This window comes from Coturnix japonica, chromosome 4 (genome assembly GCF_001577835.2).
Source record: "Coturnix japonica isolate 7356 chromosome 4, Coturnix japonica 2.1, whole genome shotgun sequence".
Classification (NCBI taxonomy): domain Eukaryota; kingdom Metazoa; phylum Chordata; class Aves; order Galliformes; family Phasianidae; genus Coturnix; species Coturnix japonica.
Window position 1 is genome coordinate 6,738,498 of NC_029519.1, and position 23,652 is coordinate 6,762,149.

The window sequence follows — 23,652 nt, forward strand, 5'->3', positions numbered from 1 at the left end:
ATCTGTTTTCACTGTTGACAATGGTTGGTAGCCATAGATTTCTTTAAAACAAAACAAAACAAAACAACAACAACAAAAAAAAAAGGAATTGAGGAGAAAAAGAGTAAACATTTCACCTCTGCCATAAAAGGTGAAACATGCTTAATGTCTAGGGAAAATCATATATAGTTATACTGCTACTGTCCAAAAACATGCTGTTACTGGATAGAGTTGGGTACCATCCTAGCCTGAAAAACAATCACCAAATGTTACTGCTGAAATTTTGCCTACCAAATTCAGTACAAACTCAGCCAAATAGTTTTTACTGGGATAAAAACCAAACAAACAAACAAACAAAAACACAAAAAACCTTTGTTTTCTCCAAAATATTTTTTACTGTTCAATAAACATTTAGATACTGTACAGAGATACATGTTTTAGTGAGGAAATATTGGTGGTAGGTATTATTTTGGAGGTCATTTCCAACCTTGTCGATTCAGTGTTTTTATTATTCTACTTAAAAGTCACATTCAAAATTGTTCCTGTTTTTTTTCTTCCTAAAGGAAAAGTGAATTTATTTTTTGTTTTCTTTTTGCTTGTGCTTGGTATTTGTTTTCTACTATGAAGTGCAGAGTATCAATTCCAGACTTCCTTCCTTCCCTATGTTTTTTTTTTTTTTTTTTTTTCAGTAAAAAACATATCTATAAAATAAAAATCAACTTTTCTTTCCACAAAGAATTCCACAGAGGAAAAACATTTCCTCGACCAGTTCTGCTTTAGTAGTACTACATATCTAATTAGCTGCTCACTAACAGAAGAGTCTGCAAATTTCACTTGTCCTTCAGTAACATCTTTTTTCACCAAATATGGATCTCAGTTCTTACTGAAATGTACATACACAGAATCACACCAGAATTACCAGCAAAATTACCACCTAGAAAATTAACAGAAAATAACAAGAATAGTCATTGTTGTAGTAACTACTTCTGAGACAGATTTTGGGAAGGGTTATACCAACAGATATTTATCTGACAATTATAAGAAAATGTTCCTCGAGTGTAATTTACTCTATTTGTCAATGCAAAACACAGCATTACCTATACAACCTTTCACATATCAGAAACATGTGCATTGGCTATTGATGATGCGGGACACTGAATAAAATTCACTACTCTCACTTATTACCCAAAACAATAAATCATGCATCTAAAGATTTGCATACTACATGAGTTTTCAGAGCTTCGCGTTTCAGGAAAGTGCAATATTCTTTTAATTTGCATTCTAAGCACCCTGCTCTCATACTGAGTGGATAACAATAATGGCATTTCACCACATTTCAAATCAGAAACAGAAAGCCATATGTATCATAACTGTAAGCCTGTGTAAGCAGTTGGTAGTGAGAAAGTAGGCCCCAAAAAGGCAAGGTACTGTAAATGAGAGGTCTGCTTTTTAATATAAATTTGATGTCTATCTCTAATTATATTCCCACAAACAAATTCAGCAGAGATCACAGTATTATACGAAATCTCCATTCATACACACAGGTACATTCACAAATGATAGAATTCTTGCAAATCAATCAATTAATAAAGCTTTACAGTTGTAAGTATGAGAAAATCAATCTTCATACCTGTTCATTCCCACCATTTTTTTCTGAAGATGGCTTAGTGTATTAGCAGTGGAAACATATGTTAACATATGGACGGGAGTCCACTGCAAAGCAAGCATAACCACTACCAAGTACAGAAACAGAGCATGATTATATATTTGTTATTCAAACAATATGTTCATATATATATTCAATATATATATAAAGTTCAATATATATATATATACACATAGTCTCTCTCTCTCTCTCTCTCTCTCTCTAGTGTATATATATATGTATATATATATATATAGTTCAGAGAATGACTATATATTCCAGCCGTACCAGCTGAAGAAGTGAGCTGAAACTAAACCAAGTCCTGAAATCACAGCTTTCATGCAAGTCATACTTTTTTACTAAAAAACGGCTAGATAAAACTTAAGATGATAATAAAAAAGCTGATGAGACCCTTCCTCAGTCAATAGTTGTTTATTTTAGGATATTCATATTGTTCCTATAGTGTGCAGTAAAGCATTTTCAAATGAACTTACGTCACAAACAGCATTAACTGAAAGAAAGAGACAAGAAGGAGGAGGATACATGAAGCTTTAATCAACCTTTGCAGCAGTAGTTCCTTAGAATCCAGCTGCCAGAGGTAACATTGTATACTATAATTATGAAAGTTTTGATTAGGTTGATGCCCAGACAGGGGTTTGAATTGTCTGAATGTTGTTTCAAACACCTCAGCAAAGATTTCAGATTTTAAAATTTGTGTTACATACTACATGAATAATGGATTGGAAAAGCAAAAACAAAAACATATTTTTCAACTTTCCAATGCAAATAAAAAAAAATTTAAAAAAAAAAAAAATAAAATCTGAAAGTATATACTTCATACAGCCTTCACTCACTAAGATAAATGGCAAAAGCAATTGAGTTTTTACAAAGCTTGTGGACAGACAAGCTGTAAATATGGTGTATTTTCTTCTCCAAAGAAATATATTCTTCTAAGAGGACCACAGAAGCAAAGAAAATTTGAAGACACTGAAAGTTAGCTTGATTTTATATATCCTACTTAAAACAAAAAAAAAAACTAAACTAAACAAACAAAAGAAAAACATATTATGAACAAGAAGCCCCTTTACAGTTTATCATACGATAAAACTTCCTTAATACATCTACAGCATGCCAAAGGAAAGCATGCTATTCTGAAGGTACCAATTCAGTCTCACTAGTATTAATTCATAACGTATACTAAAATAGTATTAATATCTCTTTCCATTACCCCTTCTCACACAAAATAATCAGAGAAGCTTATTCTTTCTTCCTTGCATTACATTAGCACTACACATTTCCCTCTTCAGCTTCCTGCAGTCGACAGTCCAGTGTATCCTCAGTTACTTCTCATTCCTTTCCCATAAAACTGAGCTTTTCTACTGCCGTATTTACTTGCCCGCATGGTCTACACAGACATACTTTCAGCTTTTTAGTAGAAAATCCTGTTCATTCTCTTTTGCAGTTTTTTTTTGAGTACAATTGTTATAATGACTTTATCATTTTATACACCACTTCAACAAATTTAACAGAAGAATAAATTTATTTATTTAAAGACCTTTGATATTCTGATTTAATGCTTCAAACTTTTTATCTTTAAATCAGTATTTCAAATGTCTAAGTAGAACAGTCTACTAGAACAGTAGAACAGTCTTGCATAGACAAAGTTAAGAGCTACTGAGATGTGAGGCGTGTTAGTATCAATAACCAACTGAAAATGAAAATAAATAAATTCACAGCAAGCATAATCTTTAGTTTTCTCCATCAGAGATATTTTGGTTTGTAATAGGGAAGTATAACAGTAAATATTACAGTAAAATAATGTTTCTCACACTAGACATCCTTCTTCCTTTCATTTCTCAAACTAGCTCACCCGCCTTTTTAACCAAAAATTATCACGCTTCTCCTTGTTGTCCTCCATTTTCTGAACATGCAGAGAGTGCACAGCATGAAGGTATCATTAACCACAAGGATCCCAGTTGTCTAAAAGGTTGGAGGAATAGAGGGTAACATAACATCTGAAAGACTGGGGTAGAAGTTTATTGTGTTCTATCTCTTTACTAGCTAACAGTGACAACTCTAAGTTAGTCTGTCCTGAGTCTGCAGCTTCACAGAAGATAGAACTACACAGATTGTAATGTACTATAAACAGGATAGGAGTAAGACCCATTAAAAAAAAAAATAAAAAAATTAAGAAATACAGAATATAGTTTGCTTTGCTTATCATAAAATACAATTCTGTCATTATGATCAAAGACCAACACAAAGGATTAAACTCAAATGGCCTTTCTTGCCCAATTTATATAAATAAATGCATTAATATTTTATTACTTTTTACAATTAAATACAATTAAGTCACGTGTAAAGGCAAATGTTGTTTTCCAACCAGTGGAAAGGGCCTGTGTCACGGAGTAGTTGTAATTTCTCCAACAATGTGATTGCTTTTGTATTAAAAAAAATTAACTTTCTGATTATATTCTGAGCACCATACTAATATGATTTCTGGTACAGTTATATCAGGTAATGAGTATTTAAAAACAAACAAACAAAAAATCTGTTCTGTTCTTCTCTCAGTGACAGGAAACCCCTATCAATGACTTTTAAGGCACAGCTAAAAGAAAACATCTTTTCCCAAGAGACTTCTGTAGAAGATAATTGCTTTCCATCCTTCTTTAAATGCCCCTTCTGATGGAAGAACTAAGTTTGTAAAAATCTAGTGTGCCATGATCTTACCTTCTCTGTTAGTAGAATTAGTGCATTACAAAGTGATTTTGAGCAGACAGTGGAAGAATCTTAGTATATTACATATATTTATATATACCTCATAGGAGGTATACTGGAGTCCCTGTACTCAACTGAAAAATCATTTAGACCAGGCTAATAGAACTCTTAGGTCAGTCCTACCGAGTTGCTGAAAACAGCACCACCCACCTCACTATTTGGAAAAATATAACAGATGAAACTTTTCTAATGTGCAATTTAAATTAACACATATAAATACCTTTGGTACAAAATATTCACATCTGAAAAATATTTTCTACTGCTGTTTTAAAAATGAAAAAATCTATTATTTTTTCCTTGACTTAACTGTTAGTGGAACTCAAAGCTCCATTTTGTAATACAGAGCTATATGGGCTACCACAGAAATTTGTGTCCTTAAGGGGCAAAAAAAAAATTAAGTAGAACAAACAAGTCATAATACAATGTTCATGTACATTTTGTTATCACTGTAGCTGTCATAAAACAAAGCTCAAAAAAATTTAAAACCTCAACTGAACAAAAAGTCTAACAGACTTAGTCTTGCGGAGATTTGTCCCCCAAAAATTTATATTGAAATATAATATGAATTATAAGCTCTTCTGAAACATTTAATTATTGATTCTTTGATCAATTAAAATTTGACTAGGAAACAGTTTTCACTGAAAACATTGTGATTTTCTTAAATAAAAGTAAACAGACAAACAGAGAATTTATGAACTGAAATTGTTTTTGCTGAATTATGAAATTTATGAAACTTTCCAAAATATATATAGAAATTAGATTTGATTTTCAGTCACTTACAGCCTTTCTGTAGTGTCCATTAGGCTCTTATTTTTAAATTTAAGCTAAGTCAGACATTACACTGTACTGAATTTTTGAGAAGTTAGTATCTGGTTTATCAGGCACAGGAGCAAAAATGTGAGAGCAATTATACCAATGCTTTTTATTTTCCCCCAGCTTTGCCTACTGACAGTGCCATTCTACTCAAGTAGTCTGGTACTTTTGAAAATGGCACTGAATCTCTCAGATGAAAATCCTTGCCTGCTTTTAGTGACTTTGAAGTAAAGCTATGCCCAAAGGAAGGCTGCAATTCCAGACACCATTAATATTAAGAAACTCTTATGAGGTCCTGTAAAGCTTTATTGTTTTCCACCTGGCCTAGTTTACTTCAACTCTTGAGCATACAATACTACAGAGGTCAGTACCACAAACCCTCTTTGTTTCACTTAGCTGCACAGTGTACAGACGTAATGCAGGAAGTGCCATACTGCCATCTGCAGTCTGGAATACCCACCAATGTAATAATTCACAGCTCAATTTCCTTGCAGCTGACAGTCATTTTAATTTTTCTCTTAACACTTATGGATCTCAAATTGTTTACATTTCAATGCTTCTTTCAAATATGACTTTTCATAACTTTTAATCCTTGTGGAAAATTTATCTTGCAATGCTTAGAATTAGTGCTAAATTAATGGAAAAGAAAGAGGCAAAAGAGAAAGAGAGAAGCTTAAAATTTCCATTACCTGTCTGGTGTGAATGGGGCCTGGGGTCTTGAAGCCTCCTTGACAGCTGCATTCAGAAACACTGTAAGGGTCCGAGCTGCTTGATGAGCACTTGGAGAGTGAGTCACAGCCCACTACAAAGGTGTTATCCAGAGGCAGTTCCTGAATGACATGGTGCTTCTTGGGGGGTACAGGAGTCTCAGGTTTAATTTGAAAGGTTGGCTGTGGAGAAGCAGACTTGTAGTGCTTTGCTAAATCTGGGCTATCAGGCTTAAAAGTGGTTGGTGTAGTTGCCCAGTTATATTTTCCCATAGTCTGTTCTTCTAGTTCTACAGGAATGTCTAAAGTGCCATTTATGTGCTCATGGCCAGGATCATCAGGCTTAGATTCTTCAATAGTCACAAAGTTGAGAAGAAGACTTTTTGGAGAGCGTTTCTTCTTCTTCTTCTTCTTCTTGATCTGCCTATTCTCTTGGTTTGGGGAAACCCACTCACCACTCTGCTTATTTTTCTGGACAACTTTATGCCTGGGAGTCTGGCGGCACCGTACTAAAGCAGTAACAAAAATTACCAGAATAACTGTCATTGTGCCTGCAATAATTGCAATTATGATCTTGACATAATCATTCGTTTGTGGGGTTATCTCACCATCCCCAATGTTCTGGCCAACTGGAGTTTCCATACTCCTGCGCACTAGCTCTTGTATGTAGGAACTATTGGTGACTGTCTCATTCACAAACAAATGCACAAGAGCTATAGTATAAAGAGACTCTGGCTGCCCTAAGTCATTGACTTTTATCACCAGTCTGTGCAAGCCATGATCTGATGTAATTACTTTCTCTTTCAATGTAATATTGCCTGTTAATTGGTCAATTGCAAACAAGCCCCTTGAATTCCCTCCTATAATGCTGTAACGGAGCTCTGCATTCATTCCTGTGTCATTATCAACTGCAAAGACTTTAGTAACAACAGACCCTGGACTGGATGATATTGGAACCAACTCATAGGAATAATTTGATGAAGGAATAACAAAAACAGGCCTGTTGTCATTTACATCAACAACATTGATCGTCACTTTGGCCGTTGAGGAACGCTGCAGTCTTCCTCCATCCACCGCTTTCACCTGGAAAGTGTATGACCCCTGCTGTTCTCTATCAAAAGTAATATTAGGTCTTATTACACCAGTAAGTGGATCAATAATGAAATTATCTCGACCATTTAATATAGACAGAGTGACTGCAGCATTCTCTCCAGAATCAGCATCTGTTACTGTGATAAGCCCAACTGTGCCATACATGGGTAAGTTTTCTGGAACATAGAAATTATATTCACTGTGTGTGAAAGCAGGGCTGTTATCATTCTGGTCCAGGACTGACACTGTCACAGTAGCGTTGGTCTGCAAGGGTGGCATCCCATTATCCTTAGCCAGTACAGTGAAGGAGTACCTATCTTGTTTTTCTCTGTCCAGCTTTCTCACTGCTGTCAGAATGCCTGTACGGCGGTCAAGGTTGAAAATAGGGGGTGCATCAGAACCCAGAATATAACTGATCTCAGCATTGCGCCCACTGTCAGCATCTGTAGCACTTATCTTGGTTAGCTGAGTACCAGGAGCATTGTTTTCAGGGATGGAAAGACCTATGATAGGCTGTGTGAAAACTGGGGCATTGTCGTTTTCATCTTTAATTTTGATCAAGAGCATTGCAGATTGGTTTAAAGGAGGTTTACCTGAATCTGAAGCTACTATTTTAATAGCATATTCCCGTGTGGATTCATAATCTAGAAATGTAGCTGTCTCCAGAAGAAACTGATTATCAAACACTGGCTTTAGTCTAAAAGGGACATCATGATCTGTAAAACAAGTAACTTTTCCATTCAGATCAGCATCCTTGTCCATTACTGTTATCAATGCAATTTTTGTATTAAGGGGAGCTTTCTCAGACAAAAGCACTGTCCCATTCACTGGATTGATGATGTACCTTGTATCTATTGATGGGACATTGTCATTAATATCTGTGACATTTACAGTCACTGTTGCTCTTGATGGAGTTGAACTGCCATCACTTGCCAAAACAGTTAATTTGTGTACAGGAGATTCTTCTCTGTCTAGTGGCTCTCTTATGGTGATGAGACCAGTGGCATTATCAATGGTGAACAGCTTTTTGGCCAAACTGGAGATTTGATTGCTGAAATAGAAGTGGATTTGCGCATTTGAGCCCAGGTCTGCATCAGTGGCATGAAGCTGAGAAACAGAGGTGCCCACTGGAGCATTTTCTGGAATACTAACTTCAATGTCATTCTCTTTAAAGACTGGGCGATTATCATTCACATCAGTCACTGTGACTTGCAGGATTGCAGTGCTAGATCTTGGAGGACTTCCGCCATCTTCAACTTTAATTTTCATCACATAGGTATCCTTCTGCTCTCTATCCAGGATCTGCTGGACAATCAGTTGAGGCCACTTATCTCCCTCAGGTGTCTCAATTATATCAAGACCAAATACATTCTGACCCTACAAGACACAGAAAGAACATACTTTAGCATAGAAGTACATTTGAGCAGAGAATCATCTCATTTAAGTTCTGAAATCATTACAAAATATATAAGCACCACATAGGAATTGACACTTCTATATTTTCTCCCAGTTTGCAATTTTTAACTTTGCCTTAAGCCCAAGGACCTTAAAAAAGCTTGAGAACAAACATGCAAATGAACCAATGCTTTAGCATAACAGGGTAATGAAGCTTTTGTTTTTGGAAAAGGGGTACACAACACATTGTTGTGGGTTCATTTGTTGGTTTGCTGGTGCTGTGTTCCTTTTTTAAACCAACTGGTCTCTTCCTACTGAAAAGAGAAAATTCTTGGACAGATGTGATTTGTTTTCTCTACTGTGCAAGTGAGTGTGGAGAAGAGAAATGTAGCCAAAGTTCAACAATGTTCAAATGCAAGATAATATGCATACACAAAACGATTTAAACAAATCCTCAATTTCAAGGAAAACAAGAAAGTTAAAAGGACTGCTTCATGGTCCATGTAACAACTCTCTCATGATCTGTAGCCATCATAATTAAAAAAGAAGAAGAAGAAATTGTTTACTATACAATTCAGGCATTAGATAGTTCAGACAAAATACATAACAAACTCCTTAAAGTTATTCCTTTATTCCTCATGATTTACTTTATCTTCTTTTCTCACTTGGATTGTTTTAGGTTTTTGTTTTTTGGTTTTTTTTTTCATTAAAAATAAATAAATCACAGAACTATGACATTCACTTTGAAAATAATTACTTCTTTTCTCAGGGATTGCAGAACACCTAACACTCCTGTCTCAGAAAAGAAATACTATATGTATTTGACAAACGTGGCTTCCTTCAGAAGTCTTGTGTTGAAAAGCACATGCTAAAATAAATACAGTAAAACAAATAAAATAAAATAAATTCTGTGTAAGAATGGACTGTTTTGTTTAAGTGTTTTGCCAATCCGAATTTGACCTTACATAAGTAAACAATTCTTTTTATGGAAAAGAACTATTCACCCCCATTTCAAACGTAACTGTGCTACTTTCACAGTATTTGTGACATTATGTTGCAACCAGGGGCAGCCTAAAGTGAACTGGAACACATTATGAAACAATAAATAAAAATACAGCTTTTACTTATTCAGTAGAAGACATAAAAATATTAGTTTTAAAAGAAATGACTAAATTAAGATTTAGATTTTTAACCAATTAAGTTAACTTCTCAAACAGTAATTTTACATTTATCTCTCCATGGAGGCAAAATGTGGGTTTCCTATTCATCTTCAATCTGCCTAGCAGTCAGATGTAATAAATTGCATAACTACGAAGAAATAATGAATTATATATGTTTTAATGTAGAATTCCAGGGGAAAAAAAAAAAAAAAAAAAAAGTAAGAAGCTGGAGGAGGGGGATGGACATGTCAGCTATCTTTTACTTCTTTATTTGTAAACAAATTGACAGATGGGCGTTGATTGTTCTGTCATAAGATCTCACAGCTACAACAAAAAATTCACATAGACTTTCAGTATGTTCAGTTATACAAATGAATACACATTTCTGTGTTTCTTCAACTATAAAGTTAAAAACCATTTAAGCAATGGTTCAAGCAATTTGTAACCTTATTGGATTTTTGTAACATCCTTTTCAGTTGATTCATGCCTAAGGTAATCTTTGAAATGATGAAACTGGCATACTTGCTGAACACTCCTTGCCAGATATTTACCTGATCATTTGTAATCGATCCAAATGTCCTTTTCGGAGCTGTTTTGGGCTGCCATGCAAATAAAAAATTAGAGAGTTTTAAAACAATTGTAACATTTAGGTAGGTTAATAAATAAATAATCAATTAAATATGCATACCTAATGTGATAACCAAGAAAAGTTTCCAAGTATTACAAACACGATTGCATGTAGCATCATGTACCTGGACTGCACCTAACTTGCATCTGGATATGCATATGGCAGTATCACACTCACTCATCACAATATTTCATTCAATTCATTAGTTGTTGACTACGTTTGCTTTGTAATGACTGGGGTTTTTTTTGTTTGGTTGGTTTGGTTTGTTTTTTTTTTTTGTTTTTTTTTTTGCTTTGAATGTTCAAATTGACAGTAAAAAAAAGGACTTGGAAGCTTCAAATTACACACCAATCTAAACTAAAATCTGTGCAGTCATAATCCTAACAATGCTTTACCCATACACAGAAGATAAGGACAATATGTATTACCAAGATCTACATAATAATCTACTATTTTTCACTTTCCAGTAACAAAAGTGCCTCTACAAAAGCTGGTCTGAAAGTGACAAACACTTTTACCAAGTTACTAATCATTTCATTTAAACTAAGCAAAAACAGAATTCAAAGCCTTTTTCTTTTAGAGACACTCTTTCCTAAAGAAGAAAAGTTAACAGTCACCAGTGAGGCAATTAAGTAATCCTCTCTCTCAGCCTTCTCTATAACAATTTATAAGACATTCACATGCACCCTATTAGACAGGCAGCTGATACAACACCTGAAGGACAGTTATAGGTTTTTTATATCATATTTATGCCTAAGATACACTGTAAATTCCCATACTGCCACATATACCTGTCCTGTCCTCCAATATGCCATTTGTATTTCAAGTAAACACTAGAATTATATATCCAGATTTAAAATGAAGGAAAAAAAAATAGGAGTTAAGTTAGGCATTAATATATTTAGTAAGATGATTTTTATATTCACTTTATGTATACATGACAATTACAGATTTGCTCCAAAAATCTAAGAACTAAGAGAGAGAAAGAAATGACTGTGTTTTAGTCATGTAATTCTCTAACACATCACTGTGCTTTTGGACATAACAAGTAACAGTTCTGAACCAGTTTCTAAATCACAGCCTCATATTGTTTGACAGCCAAACAAGACATCTTGGGCTCATAATCCCACATTTTAGAGCTCTCAGATGAATGCTGACTGGGTGTTGGAGCAGTGTGAATTTGTAATGCCCACCTATTCACTACCTGCACTATGACCATATCAGTACTCTCAGGCAGAAGGGGATTCATACTGACAGCCACTTGTATACAAGAAAACAGAAACAACTGAGATGTTTCTGAAAATTACTTTACCCTAAAGCAGACGTTTCCCAGGATCTTCGGTTTCTAGTATTTTAGTTTGAATTTATCATGATGGACATTTATAGATTTGGCTCATGACAAGTTGGGAAAAAAAAAAAAAAAAATAAAATAAAAAAAGAAATAAAAAATAGACAGAAAACCTTTGATAGAACTTGTTAAACAGTACAAATGTTTGTGAGTTAAGGTTCATTGAATTATTTTTGTTCTCTACTATCTTCAAGATAATTTCAGTTGAAAAGGTGTATGATTTCTATAAACAGACGGTATCGTCATTGAGCCAAATCCAGATATCCATGCTTTTAACAGAAAGTTATTTAGCATGAGTAACTTATTAGATCTGAGGCCCACCAAAACTGAAAGTTCGCCTATGAGTAAGTCCATCATATTCCCTTTTGTGTTCACACTTTGAGGACAAAATGTTGATAGCATTTTTTATTTAATAGTGTGATAGACCTCTCATCAGAGATTCAAAAATAAAAAAGAAAATAAATGAATAAAATCACAAGTCATCCAGATTTATATCAGAAGGCCATTCTTTCACATGGACACATTTTCCCCAACACTAACACACAGCTTTTTGAGTCTGTAGGTCTGGAATAGTAATACTTATATACTATGTATAATACTGGTAAAATGAACATGGCCTTCACTCCTTGGATAATTTTGTGAAACCCAAAAGAGGAAGTTTATGTGGGAGGTGTAACAACCACATGAGCCCTTTTGCTTTTTAAAGACATGAAGATGTGCTTTCCAAACTCTGTCAGGTACTAAAATAATTCCACAGAGACTGAATTCTAATACTCATTACGCAAAAGTCTTTTGACTATGTTAACCAGGGAATGCTGGAGATAAACCAAACATGTATTTTCTGGTGCTGGATTTCATCAGAAAGTCAACTTGTCTTTGTCCTCCTTCAGTATTACTGATTCCCATTTGTGTGACTTAGTAGAACAGCAGCAAAAGAAAAAATGAAGATACTTTGTTACAGTATGGTAACAATTCCATTTGGATACCCAACTCTGAAATCCTGTAATACCTGTGTGTACTGAAAATTTCACAGTATAAGCCATTGTGACTTTCAATTTAAGAGTTGTATTCCAAAAAATGCCTTCTTGACAAGTTGTTGGGAATCAAAATCTTTAAAGTGCATCTGATACACTGTAAAATACATTTACAAGTATTACAAGTTTACAAGATGGTACTACAGACAGAAATCATTATTCTATCTATCTCCTACTTCCAATGCAATTCATTACAACTGCAGAGAAAGAGAAATAATTTATTATTTTATTACAGCAATACATAGAGTTCTGTCAACTGCATGTATGAACCTGTAAGGATCGAAGTCAAAGATGCTGAAATAAGACAAAACTCTCTAAAAAACAGAATAACATCTAAGACTGAGTCAATCACCTCATAGAACTGTGAAGGACCACTCACTACAACAAAGTAATTTTCAGTTGTTATATGGGTTAGATTAGTATCTCAAAATCATAAGGTCACACTATAAAGCCAATTGCTGAATATGTTATGCATTCTACCTACAGATTTTTGGTCCTACTTCCGCCCTCATTTCACTTTACTGTTACTGTAAGAAGAGGCACATTATAGTTACATATGGAAAACCCCACTGTAAAATGGAAAATTGAATGAAATCAGTTTTGAAATTCAGTATTATGGCTTTTAACAAATCAGCAAAACCTAGACTAATTTACTGAAAGCAAGAATGATAGCTGGAATGCGGAGCTTCCATGAGGGTTAAGCAGTATTAAAGTTATTCCTTATTATGCTCTTAGGCACAATCTGATTAGTTTTAACAGCTGCCCAGCAGGAAAAGCCAACCAATCAATCCTCAGTAATATCCATTTTAACATACCTCTTTGCATTTAGTTTTCAGAGGCAGGTAGCACACTGCACTACAGCAAGAGCTAGTATCTTTTGACTTTCAAGTGATACCAAATATTCAAAATGAATACAATATCAGAAAATCCTGACCATCATAATTTAACTTAATACCTTAAAACCTTTTCTGATAAATAAACTTATTCCACTAATACATAACAACAGGCATCAAATTGGTTTTGAGGTTCCATGGGAAACGGGGTGGAGAGTGAAACTGAAAATACTAATTTGTTTGTACTTTTAAATGCGCTACAATGAATAGTATTTAAAAATACATAATGGAAATGAGGATAATATTGTATAGCTAGGATTAAAATGAAGGGAAAAATTAATCTTAAAGAAAGTCATACAATATTCCATTCTTACAAAACATAGAAGAAATTCTTGATTAAAAAAAAAAAAAAAAGACAAAAAAAAAAAGACAATATGCTTGATAAGGCAGAGAGAAAAAAAATTACAATAATTTGACTTTGGAACATCAGCAATAACCAGGGCAATAATACACATCACATTAATAGAGACAGCAATTATAGCACAATGTGATAAAAATGTATTTCAATACTGACAGCTGATGATTCAGAATTTTTTCTTTTCACCAATGTTTCTTTTTTGTTTCTTTAAAATTGTCTGAAATGCTCTTTACTACATGTCCCAGCATCAAAAGCTCTACAGGACTTCAGTGTTCAGACCCATTATATTTCTGGGCTAAAGAATATAAATTACTTTGCAATAAACCTTTCTTTCAGGAATAAAAAAAAACACAGTAATGCAGTCGAGTGCCACAATCTACAGTTGACAGCGGATTTAAAAGTATTCTTTGATATTTATAAGAATATAATTTTGGACTTAGCATTTTTCTCTCCTGTGCTTCCTCCTGAAAAGAAGAAAAACATCCATACTGTGCATTTAGGATAAAAACTACAAGAATTATTTAATTCTCTATCACTATCAACCTGAGATCTGAAAGATAAAACTAAAATTAAAATCAAGAACATTGTAATTGTCTAAGCTTCTCTGATATTTGCCTAATTAATGACATCTAGAAGTAGGAGAAACTGTAATTTCCCCTACTATATTCAAAACATATCTTAAAAACTGGAAATCTTTATCACCCCAAAAACAGAGCTCATGTAGAAATGATTTGGGCAAAAGAAAAAACTCACCCATATGTGTGGAGAAGACAACTAACCATGAAGTAACATGGAACTTTTAATAACATCTGAAGTATAAAGAATACAAGAAGAAAAAAATAATAATAAAGATAACAACTCCTGCTGGATATGCTGTTGAAGGGTAACACATCAAACAGAAAATCAAAGTTAGTCTCTCTGTCTCAATCTAAAATACTTCAGATTTTTAGACAATAGTAGAGACTAGAGATATAACTAGTGCTAAGTGTACTGTTAGCAACCTTCCAGAATAAAAGATGTTAAAAATATGGATTTCTAAAACTAAGCATATTGTCTAAGTCACAGTCATTTCCTCTTCTACATACAAGAAGTTCCTTGAATCATAGAATCCTCAAAATTGCCAAGAACATCTAAAGGTAATCAAGTCCAAAACCTCCGCAATGAAGAGCTAGTTCAGGTTGCCCAGTCTTGCCTTGGAAGTCTCCAGGGACAGAGTATCAACCACATTTCTGTGGTAACCTGTTCCTGTGCTTCACCACTCCCACTATAAACGATTTTTTCTCTTATTTCCAACACAAATCTGCCCTCTTGGATCTTGGAACCATTTTCCATTGCTTTATCACCACAAATTCTGCTACAGCCTCCCCTTTACCTTCCTGTAGATACTGAAAGATTGTACCTTCCCCCCTTTTAGATACTGAAAGGCTGCTATCTTGAAGCCTTCTCTTCTCCAGACTCAACAGCCCCTGTTCACTCAGCCTGTCCTCATAGAAGAGGTGTTCTGTTCCACAGACCACTTTTGTGGCCCTTCTCTGGATGTTTATCTGGCCTCACTGCTCAAGTCTGTGTATGTTCCTCTAGATGCCATCCTATTCCTCTGGTGCGTCAACTGCATCCCACAGCTCGGTACCATCCACAAACTTGATTAGGGTGCACTTGACCGCACAGTTGCTGTCATTGATGAAGATTACCAGCCCCAGGACTGACCCCTGAGGTTCATCACTCACCATCCAGACACTGAACCACTGACCACCACTCTGCACTCAATCCTGCATCCAGTTCTTCATCCATGGAACAGACAACTCATCAAATCCATATGTTTACAATTAGTGGCTGTTCCTTTCTTCAGTGATGAAGTAACACTGCCATAGAAGGCCGCCAAGTTAGTCAAGCAGTGAAGCCATGCTAGCTCCCCCATATCATCCTCCTGTCTTCCATGTGCCTTAGCATGGCTTCCAGGAGGATCTGTTCCATGCTCCTGGCACAGAGGTGAAACTGATAGGTCAGTAGTTCCCATGGTCAACCTTTTTACCTTTTCTAAAAATGGGTTGATAATAGCAGAACAAGGGGAAAGGATTTTAAGTTGAAGGAGGGAAGATTTAGGTTGGATATGAGGGGGAAGTTCATCACAGAGTGAGTGGTGAGGTGATGGAATGGGCTGCCCAGGGAGATTGTGAATGCCCTGTTCTGGAGTTGTTCAAGGCCAGGTTGGATGGGGCCCTGGGCAGCCTGGTCTAGTATTAAATGTGGAGGTTGGCAGTCCTGCCAGAAGCAGTAGGGTTGGAGCTTGATGTTCCTTGAGGTCCCTTCCAACCCAATCCATTCTATGATTCCATGATTCACTTACAGTGGAAGAAACACTATCCCTATCCCCTCCTAAATGTTTGAGGGCAGTGTGGTGAGCAATTATCAGGGAAGACTGAGGCAAAAAAGGGTGTTAAGTACCTCAGCCTTCTCCTTGTCACTTGTTACCAGTCTGCCTGTGTCTCTCATTAGGGGGAGCATACACTCCTGGACTTTCCTTTTCTGGCTGAGGTACCTGTAGAAGCCTTTCTTGTTCTTTCTGGCATCCCTTGCCAAGTTCAGTTCAAGCTGGGCCTTGGCTTTCCTGACCCCATCCCTACACAGCCTAGCAGCTTCCTTATACTCTTCCCATGGTACCTGTCCCTGTTTCCACTGCCTGTACATTTTCTTCTTGCCGTTCAGTTTGACCAGCAGGTCCCAGTTCAGACACACGGGTCTCTTGCCTTCCTTTCCTGACTTGCTATACCTGGAGATGGAAAGCTCTTGCACCCTGAAGAAAAGACTCCTTAAAGACCTGTGAGCTCTGCTTCACACCTTTGCCCATGAGGACTGTCTCCCAGGGTGTTAACTAATTGCCTGAAGAGCTAGAAGTTAGCTTTCCTGAAGTTTTCCTTCCCAGTTTTACTCTCCAGACATCTCATACCCTCTGGAGGGAAGTAACTTGTAACAGAAGAGGTAACTTGTAACAGAAGAGGTAACTTGTCACACAGTTCTCAGCTGGCAGGTCTGAGGATTGACAATAACTGGAAACATGCAGACCACATCCCTTGAATGGCTGCAAGATCAGTGCATGTCCTGCTAGATACAGGTCTCTTTCACTACAAATGGAGATTCGGTAGCTCCAAAATAAGAGAAAAAGCCATTAACTAACCTGTTATAACTGCTTAATGCATTGCACATGGAATAGTGTTTATCTGTTTAAGGAATTAGTAGTAAATGCTTCTTTTGTTACTACTTTTATGTGGTTTACCAATGAGAGAATTACAAATTCTTAAATTGTCAGTTTGTCCATACAAGTGAAAGTGAAGTTTTTACTCAATGTTTTTTTTTTTTTGGAAGAGTTTAACAAGAAGGAAGTATTTCCTATACAGTTAGATTCAAAGGACTATGTATGGTTATCCCTAGTCTGTTATGCTCAGAAAGCATCACCATATCTGTGTCAAGTTAACATACTGATCTGTTTGGACATCAGCAAATAATAATATTCAAGTAAGATAGATGAACTGAAGATCTCCATTTGACAGATTTGTGCCTTCTAGCTCGAGTCTATCATCTTGCCCACACAGAGACATGCTAAGTTATACATTATTGTTTCATGACAGCTAGTGTGAAAATCAGAACCTTGAATGCAAAAAGATACACCAACTTGTCCCTCACCCTAACTCACTGAACTTACTGTGCCTGGAAGCAAGACTTTCTCCTCCAGTCTTCAGTCAACCCCCGAAAGGGATGTCAGGATAATCGAACCTGACATTTTTGCAGTAATGATGCCATAAACCACCCTAAAGGAGCCTTGTATCAACCAACAAGAAACAATTACCTTGACTCTTGACTCACTGGATTCAAACTACCTCCAGTTGTTAGCAGAGTTTTATCTACTTAGTGACAGTAATTCACAACTATAAGGATGTAAATCAGATTATTATTTTCCTATTTAAAAATAAGACAGTGACTATTTCAAAATAATGTTCATAGGTGACCACTTGCCTGTCAAAATCTCTCTGAACAAATCACTACTGAGTAATATTTTTATTCTACCACAAAACCTTCTCATAATGAGATATACTTTAAAACTTCATCTAATAAGAAAAACTGACACATGGAAGGTTCTGTAGGAATGTGGATGTTGAATTACACAATAAAATAATGAAAATATAGTTTTGATGGAAAGTTAAAATAGTTTGAAGAAAGGGAGCTATATAGAGGGAAGACAAATCTATTATTCAATGAAACTTGCTTACATATCTGAAGTAATGGGAAAACAGTGAAAATAAAAATACATGTTACTAGATTTCCAAAGATAAGGACAAACATAAAGGATAAGAATTCTATCTACAGATACTTATAATACAAATTTCTCCAATCTTCCTATGATTGGTAGAAAATAAGATCAAAATGAAAGTTATTTGTCCCTTAAATATAGTTGAAGGGGAGCTTTTTGAGACTTTAAGATATCACTCAGCACTCATAAATATCCCTCAAGTTTCCACATCTGATTTTATAGCTAACTTCAGCTCATATCATGTCATCCACCCACTCAAAACTTTTCACCTAAGATAAAAGCTGGATAAACTCTCTACTCTATTCTGTTTGAACTATTTCTCATTATTTCAGAATATTTTATATCCTCTAAGGAAACTTTACACAAAAATTCTGCACATTTTGTGTTACAGTGTACAAGAATTGCTCCAAAAGTAATACCTCCTGTTTTATTATGTTGGCCCATGATGCCAGAGGAGGGTGTTTGAGCCTTTCAGACAATATTCTGTTACATTTTGTTGCCTTGCATGCCACAGAGGGGCAGTTTGACAGAATGGCATCTGATCTGGATCAGTATATGAAGTACATTATATAGTACTCATTATATAGTATAGAATTCTTCTATACAGAAGTAGTTCCCCCCACTGACATTCACTGACACCCGCAGAATGTTTATGAAAACCAAACAGTGCATGTGAGCACAGAGAGGCAGTGGATGGAGAGTTTCAGCAGTAGCAAAAGCTACATGAAAGACAAGCCACATACCAGACAGCTAAGCACAGCTGTCACAACACAAAATGAAGAGCACTTGGATCAGCTCATCCACACGAATTAGACAGTGTCAGTGCTAGAGTTTTATAGCAAAGATTTTTTTCTATTAAATGGTGTTATTGTGCTCTTTGTTGTAGTTTCAATGGAAATAATTAGGAGGCATTACTTTTGGAAATACTTGCATGGCTTTACAATGATAACAACCTATGCGAACTAAATGGAGCTACATAATAACATCAAACAAATATATAGATCCTTGAGCTGCAGCAGAGAAAGGGCAAGATGTTCCAATTTCGACCTATTCCTTATAGGTACTGCAGACTTAAAAAGAATTACTTAGCATCATTTAAAATACAGACTGTGTGTCCTAGCAAACCTTTCTCTACTGAAGGGCAGCTAAAAGTTACCTTAGAAAGACAACACATCCAACTCTCCATATTTATTAAATTACATGCACTAGAGGGTGACTTTAGATCTTGGCAGGAGTGCACCTCTAGGGCAAAAAATTTCCTAAATCTACTTTAGAGCCCCCTAAATCTATTATCTTTCCCATCTTTGCTGGCACATGAAGTAAGGGAGAAGACGTAGCAGTGTTCTCCAAATATATGAAGCACAATGCAGAAGAGCTATTACAGTGAAGATGGGAGTTAACTTGTCCTGCAGTGTTACTCTTAATAAAGTCCCAATGTTAACCCAATTAAGGGATTGTGAAGTAAGAAAAACAAATCAGAAGGACAAAAACAGGAGGTTTAAGCAGCTGATGATTGGGTCAATGCAGACATTCTGGCAAACACCTATGCTGAGATGTTTCAAAGTGGATAAGCTTCCACAGGCTGTTTGTATCACTGTGCATATTGTTTGTAGAGTGCTTCCTGTAATGTACTCAACCACTAAGATCACATTGGTATCACACTAAAAAGCAAGCAAGTCATAGGGAACTTCTGTTTTCCCACCTTCAGTGCCAGTCTTTTTACCTATAAAACTCATAATACTGTTTACAAGATGATTTTCAATACTGACTTCATAAATCCAACTTTTCCATTCTAATTTAACTGCAAAACTAGACACATTCTCATTTTGATTTAACTACCCTCCTGGCTTTCATTTTACATAAAATATGTCTCCTTATATTCTCAATTTTCACAGACAAGCAGTGGCATTACTTACTTGATCCCAAACTCCTGAAAGGCTCAGGAAAAAAAATAGTTTCAAGAGAAGTCTGATGAAGATTTGTAATCTCCATCTTCCATAAGTCATGGAATTGATAAATTGTATCAGAAAGCAGGGAAAAGCTTAGATTGAAAGACATTGCAAGAGATGATTTACAGTACCAAGAGGTAACTCTCCTCATCAGAGGCAAGACTGACGTGTTGTGAGACTGAGTAAGAATCTATTTTGTCAGATTACAGATGTATGAACTGACAGCTACAAAGAGATTATTATATAATTCTGGAAGGAATCCACCAGCTGCTTTTGATGATAGGTAAATACAAGAATAATACTCTGACAGGTAAGAGTAATGGAACCACAGCAGTAACACCAACATAATTTCCCCCAAACTTACACAGATTAAACAAGCAACAAACTTCCAGAACAAAGGATTAGCTCACAGAAGAGAATGATCTGCTCCTCTAAGAGCAGGGTTCTGCTTTCACACTATTCCACTGCTAATTGTACATTGTAAATATGCACTGTGTAGTTTATGTGGTTGTGCTGGTTGACAAGAAATGCTCAGGAATCAATAATGATTTAATTTCAGCAGGCACAGCTATGAATCCATTTGGAAGAACGAAGTTGACTCTCCATGACAGTGCTCTAAGCTGAGATACTGTTCAAAAATGCTCTGAAACAGCTCCCAGTTTCAACAGTCAAGAGAATAACAAAATGCTTCACATGGCACTCTTCACAGTTAAAGCAGAGGCCTGTGTAAATTCCAAGTCTATTAATCAGGTTATACTAAATATTAGCTTCCCTTGAACTCAAATGTGCTGAAACACTGTAATCAACAACAGCATGCAGGTATATTAAACACAGTGATGGTATTACTATACACAATGTGTAAACATTTTATATTATACACTTACGAGCAGCCTGACCACCCTGAAGAAGAGAACAAAGACCTGGGGGCCATGTAGTTGCATAGGTAGGCAACCATGTGATACAAGAAGAATAAAATATGTCAAAGGCACTGCAAACAGGCCAGACAGCCTGCCCAACACACAGAAAGGAAAACTGTTAAAAACAAAGCAAAATAATGAGTATCAGAGTGAACAGGTCCCTGCTTAAAGAATGAGAAATGGGCAACACTACGGATAGTCAAGAAATGATAGGAAGGAAAAAAGACAAATCTACATTCCTTCCACTTGTCATCAAAGACTTCTCAGGACTGAATACCTAGATGTTGGCAATAAGGGCCTCAGAAAAGAAAAATAACCTGAAATAAACTACATACTATATATTTACATATGTATTTTACTATGTATTATTTATTTACTGTTTATTATACTGTACATTTGTGGAAATATGTTCTGTTTGCAGATTAATCCTTAAACAAGAATCACTGCTGAATAATATTTTAAATTAAAATTTGTTCCTGTATCCTCCTGTTTTAAAATATCTTTATAAAAACATTTATTTACCTGTATCCTTCCCACTTTATTCTCAACTAAGACAAAAATCATTGCTTTCTTATCTGGCCATTTCATTCCCTACTTCACCATCTGCAGCACCTGTCCTCCATCACCTCCTACTATCAGTGTTATGCCATCCTCTCCCCTATCTCAACTTAGAGCAGTTGTTCATTGTAAATAATTTTATTTTTAAAATTACTTTTAATTAAGTTCACCCTCCCATGCCTTGTTCATAGTAAACACTGTATTTGAACACTTAATGTTATCCTATTCATAGTCGGCTTTGGGCATTGCAGTAGAGCATCATGACTTTTTATAGCTCCACACACAATTTCTTTGGCTAACAGCAAGGTATACTGCATGACTGTTTCCTGAAAATCCTCTTTACTATGAGGAAAAAGAAACACAGCTTCAAGTACTGATAGAATATCACTATTTCTAGATAATTCAGTATTTGTAAACTTCAACACAAATAACTCTTGGTCAGTTGCTAGAGATATCACACTGCTATCAAATCTTCAAAAATGTTGCAACTGATTTTCTAAATAAGAAAACAATAAGAAATCCTACAGACCATATTTGGGTCTTCTTACAAAAACTGAAATGAAAACTACAAACATTGTTTTCCTTAGAATTTTCCTAGGAGCTTGTCCTCCATATGACTCCTCAGGAGGACAGAAACACATGCAGAGGTTACCAACAACTGTTCACACTTTTCAGACAGTGTAGTGTTGAATCACAGACACCTGGAAACGTTTGAGGTTGTCATACCATGAATGAGTTACAAAAAAGTCTCTTCAGATATATTTTGAGAAAATGCAGGAAGGAAAAAATACATGAACACTAACTTGAGTGGTAATTTAAATTATACAAAACTGTGTGTGTTCCATTGCATTACATAAATCAAACCCTGTGCTACAAAACTTACTAGTAAGTCTGAACCCAAAACGAAAGAACAACATTTTAAGACGTTCTGTTTTCTTTTTAGAAAAAGGCAAGAGTTTCAAATAAAGTCAGTCGCCTAATTAAATGACTCTGTAATTCGTTAACAATCTGTTTTGCAAAAGAAACCGAATACAACAATTAAATGCAACCTTTATCCCATACAGGAAATACTGTAACATTTGAATGTTTCCTTCCAAATAAAACACAGAGTTGCTGAAAATGTGCTAAAGACCTCTAAGCTAAGCAGATGAGTTTGTAGTTAGCAGCTTGATGTCTTTAGAAAATTGGTATGTCAAAAATCTCTTTATCTTTCTGAGAAATAGGCCTGGCTCTGTACAGACAGTATAGCATTTTAGCTAAATTTTTTTAAAAGTGAAATGCAACTAAAGAGATTTCTCTTCATTGCACAGCTTGTTAATTTGCTATTACTTTCTCTAAAGTATGTAGCAACATATTCACTCTGTTGCTGCATGCATATTAAAGCATCAGCTTTTGTGCTTCCGCGAAGTGACATGACATGCATACCTAATCATCTCCCACCTCCGAGATCCTCCATGCACACTGCCCTGCCTTCATATCCGCTGCTTACCCCAGATCCCCACAGCACTGCTACATTACCCCTGCTAAATTCACCCTGTGCATTTGTATATGCTGCCATTCCTCCACTTTTCTGTATGCTAATCAAATGGTGAAGGAAAATATTAACACATGAGAAGCCATTTGTAACTTCACAGTGTACCCCCCAAAAAAGGCACAGAGGAATGCATGAGAAGCATTTTGGGAGAAAGCACAAGCAATAACATTTTGTGTTCATTCTCCCTGCTAAGACTGTTACCCATGGAAAACAGTTCTCATGCACTGCTCTTCCCTTCCTCATTCATCTCCCTAATCTTCCACGGTGATGGATGGATCCTTGTTAATACGCTCTGTCCTGCCTGCTCAACAGCATCCTTCATTTCTACCATTTCCTTCTCCTTCTTCTTTTTTTGATCACTTTTGATACTAACACTGTAAAAACTACCAGGTATTTAATAGAATAATACAGTGATGCTACTATTCCAAACAGTGTCTCCCCAATGAAAACAGTTTCCGGGATATACAGATACTTTCCAAGCTATGTGAAATCACTGTCTTATTTAAAGACAGTCAAACCATAACTCAACAATTATCTGATAAGAAAGCATGCAAGAGA

General features: G+C 35.7%; 1 protein-coding gene across 3 annotated transcripts in view; it reads right to left on the minus strand.

Annotated features, from left to right (window-relative positions):
• PCDH11X (protocadherin 11 X-linked) overlaps nt 1-23,652 on the minus strand; it is a 445,592-nt gene that overhangs the window by 372,695 nt on the left and 49,245 nt on the right. For all 3 annotated transcript variants that reach the window (XM_015860405.2, XM_032444082.1, XM_032444083.1), the window contains exons 3-4: nt 10,121-10,168; nt 5,905-8,391 (exon numbers count right to left, since the gene is read on the minus strand). In XM_015860405.2, coding sequence (XP_015715891.1) covers nt 5,905-8,391; nt 10,121-10,168 — 2,535 coding nt within the window. The remainder of the gene's footprint in view (nt 1-5,904; nt 8,392-10,120; nt 10,169-23,652) is intronic.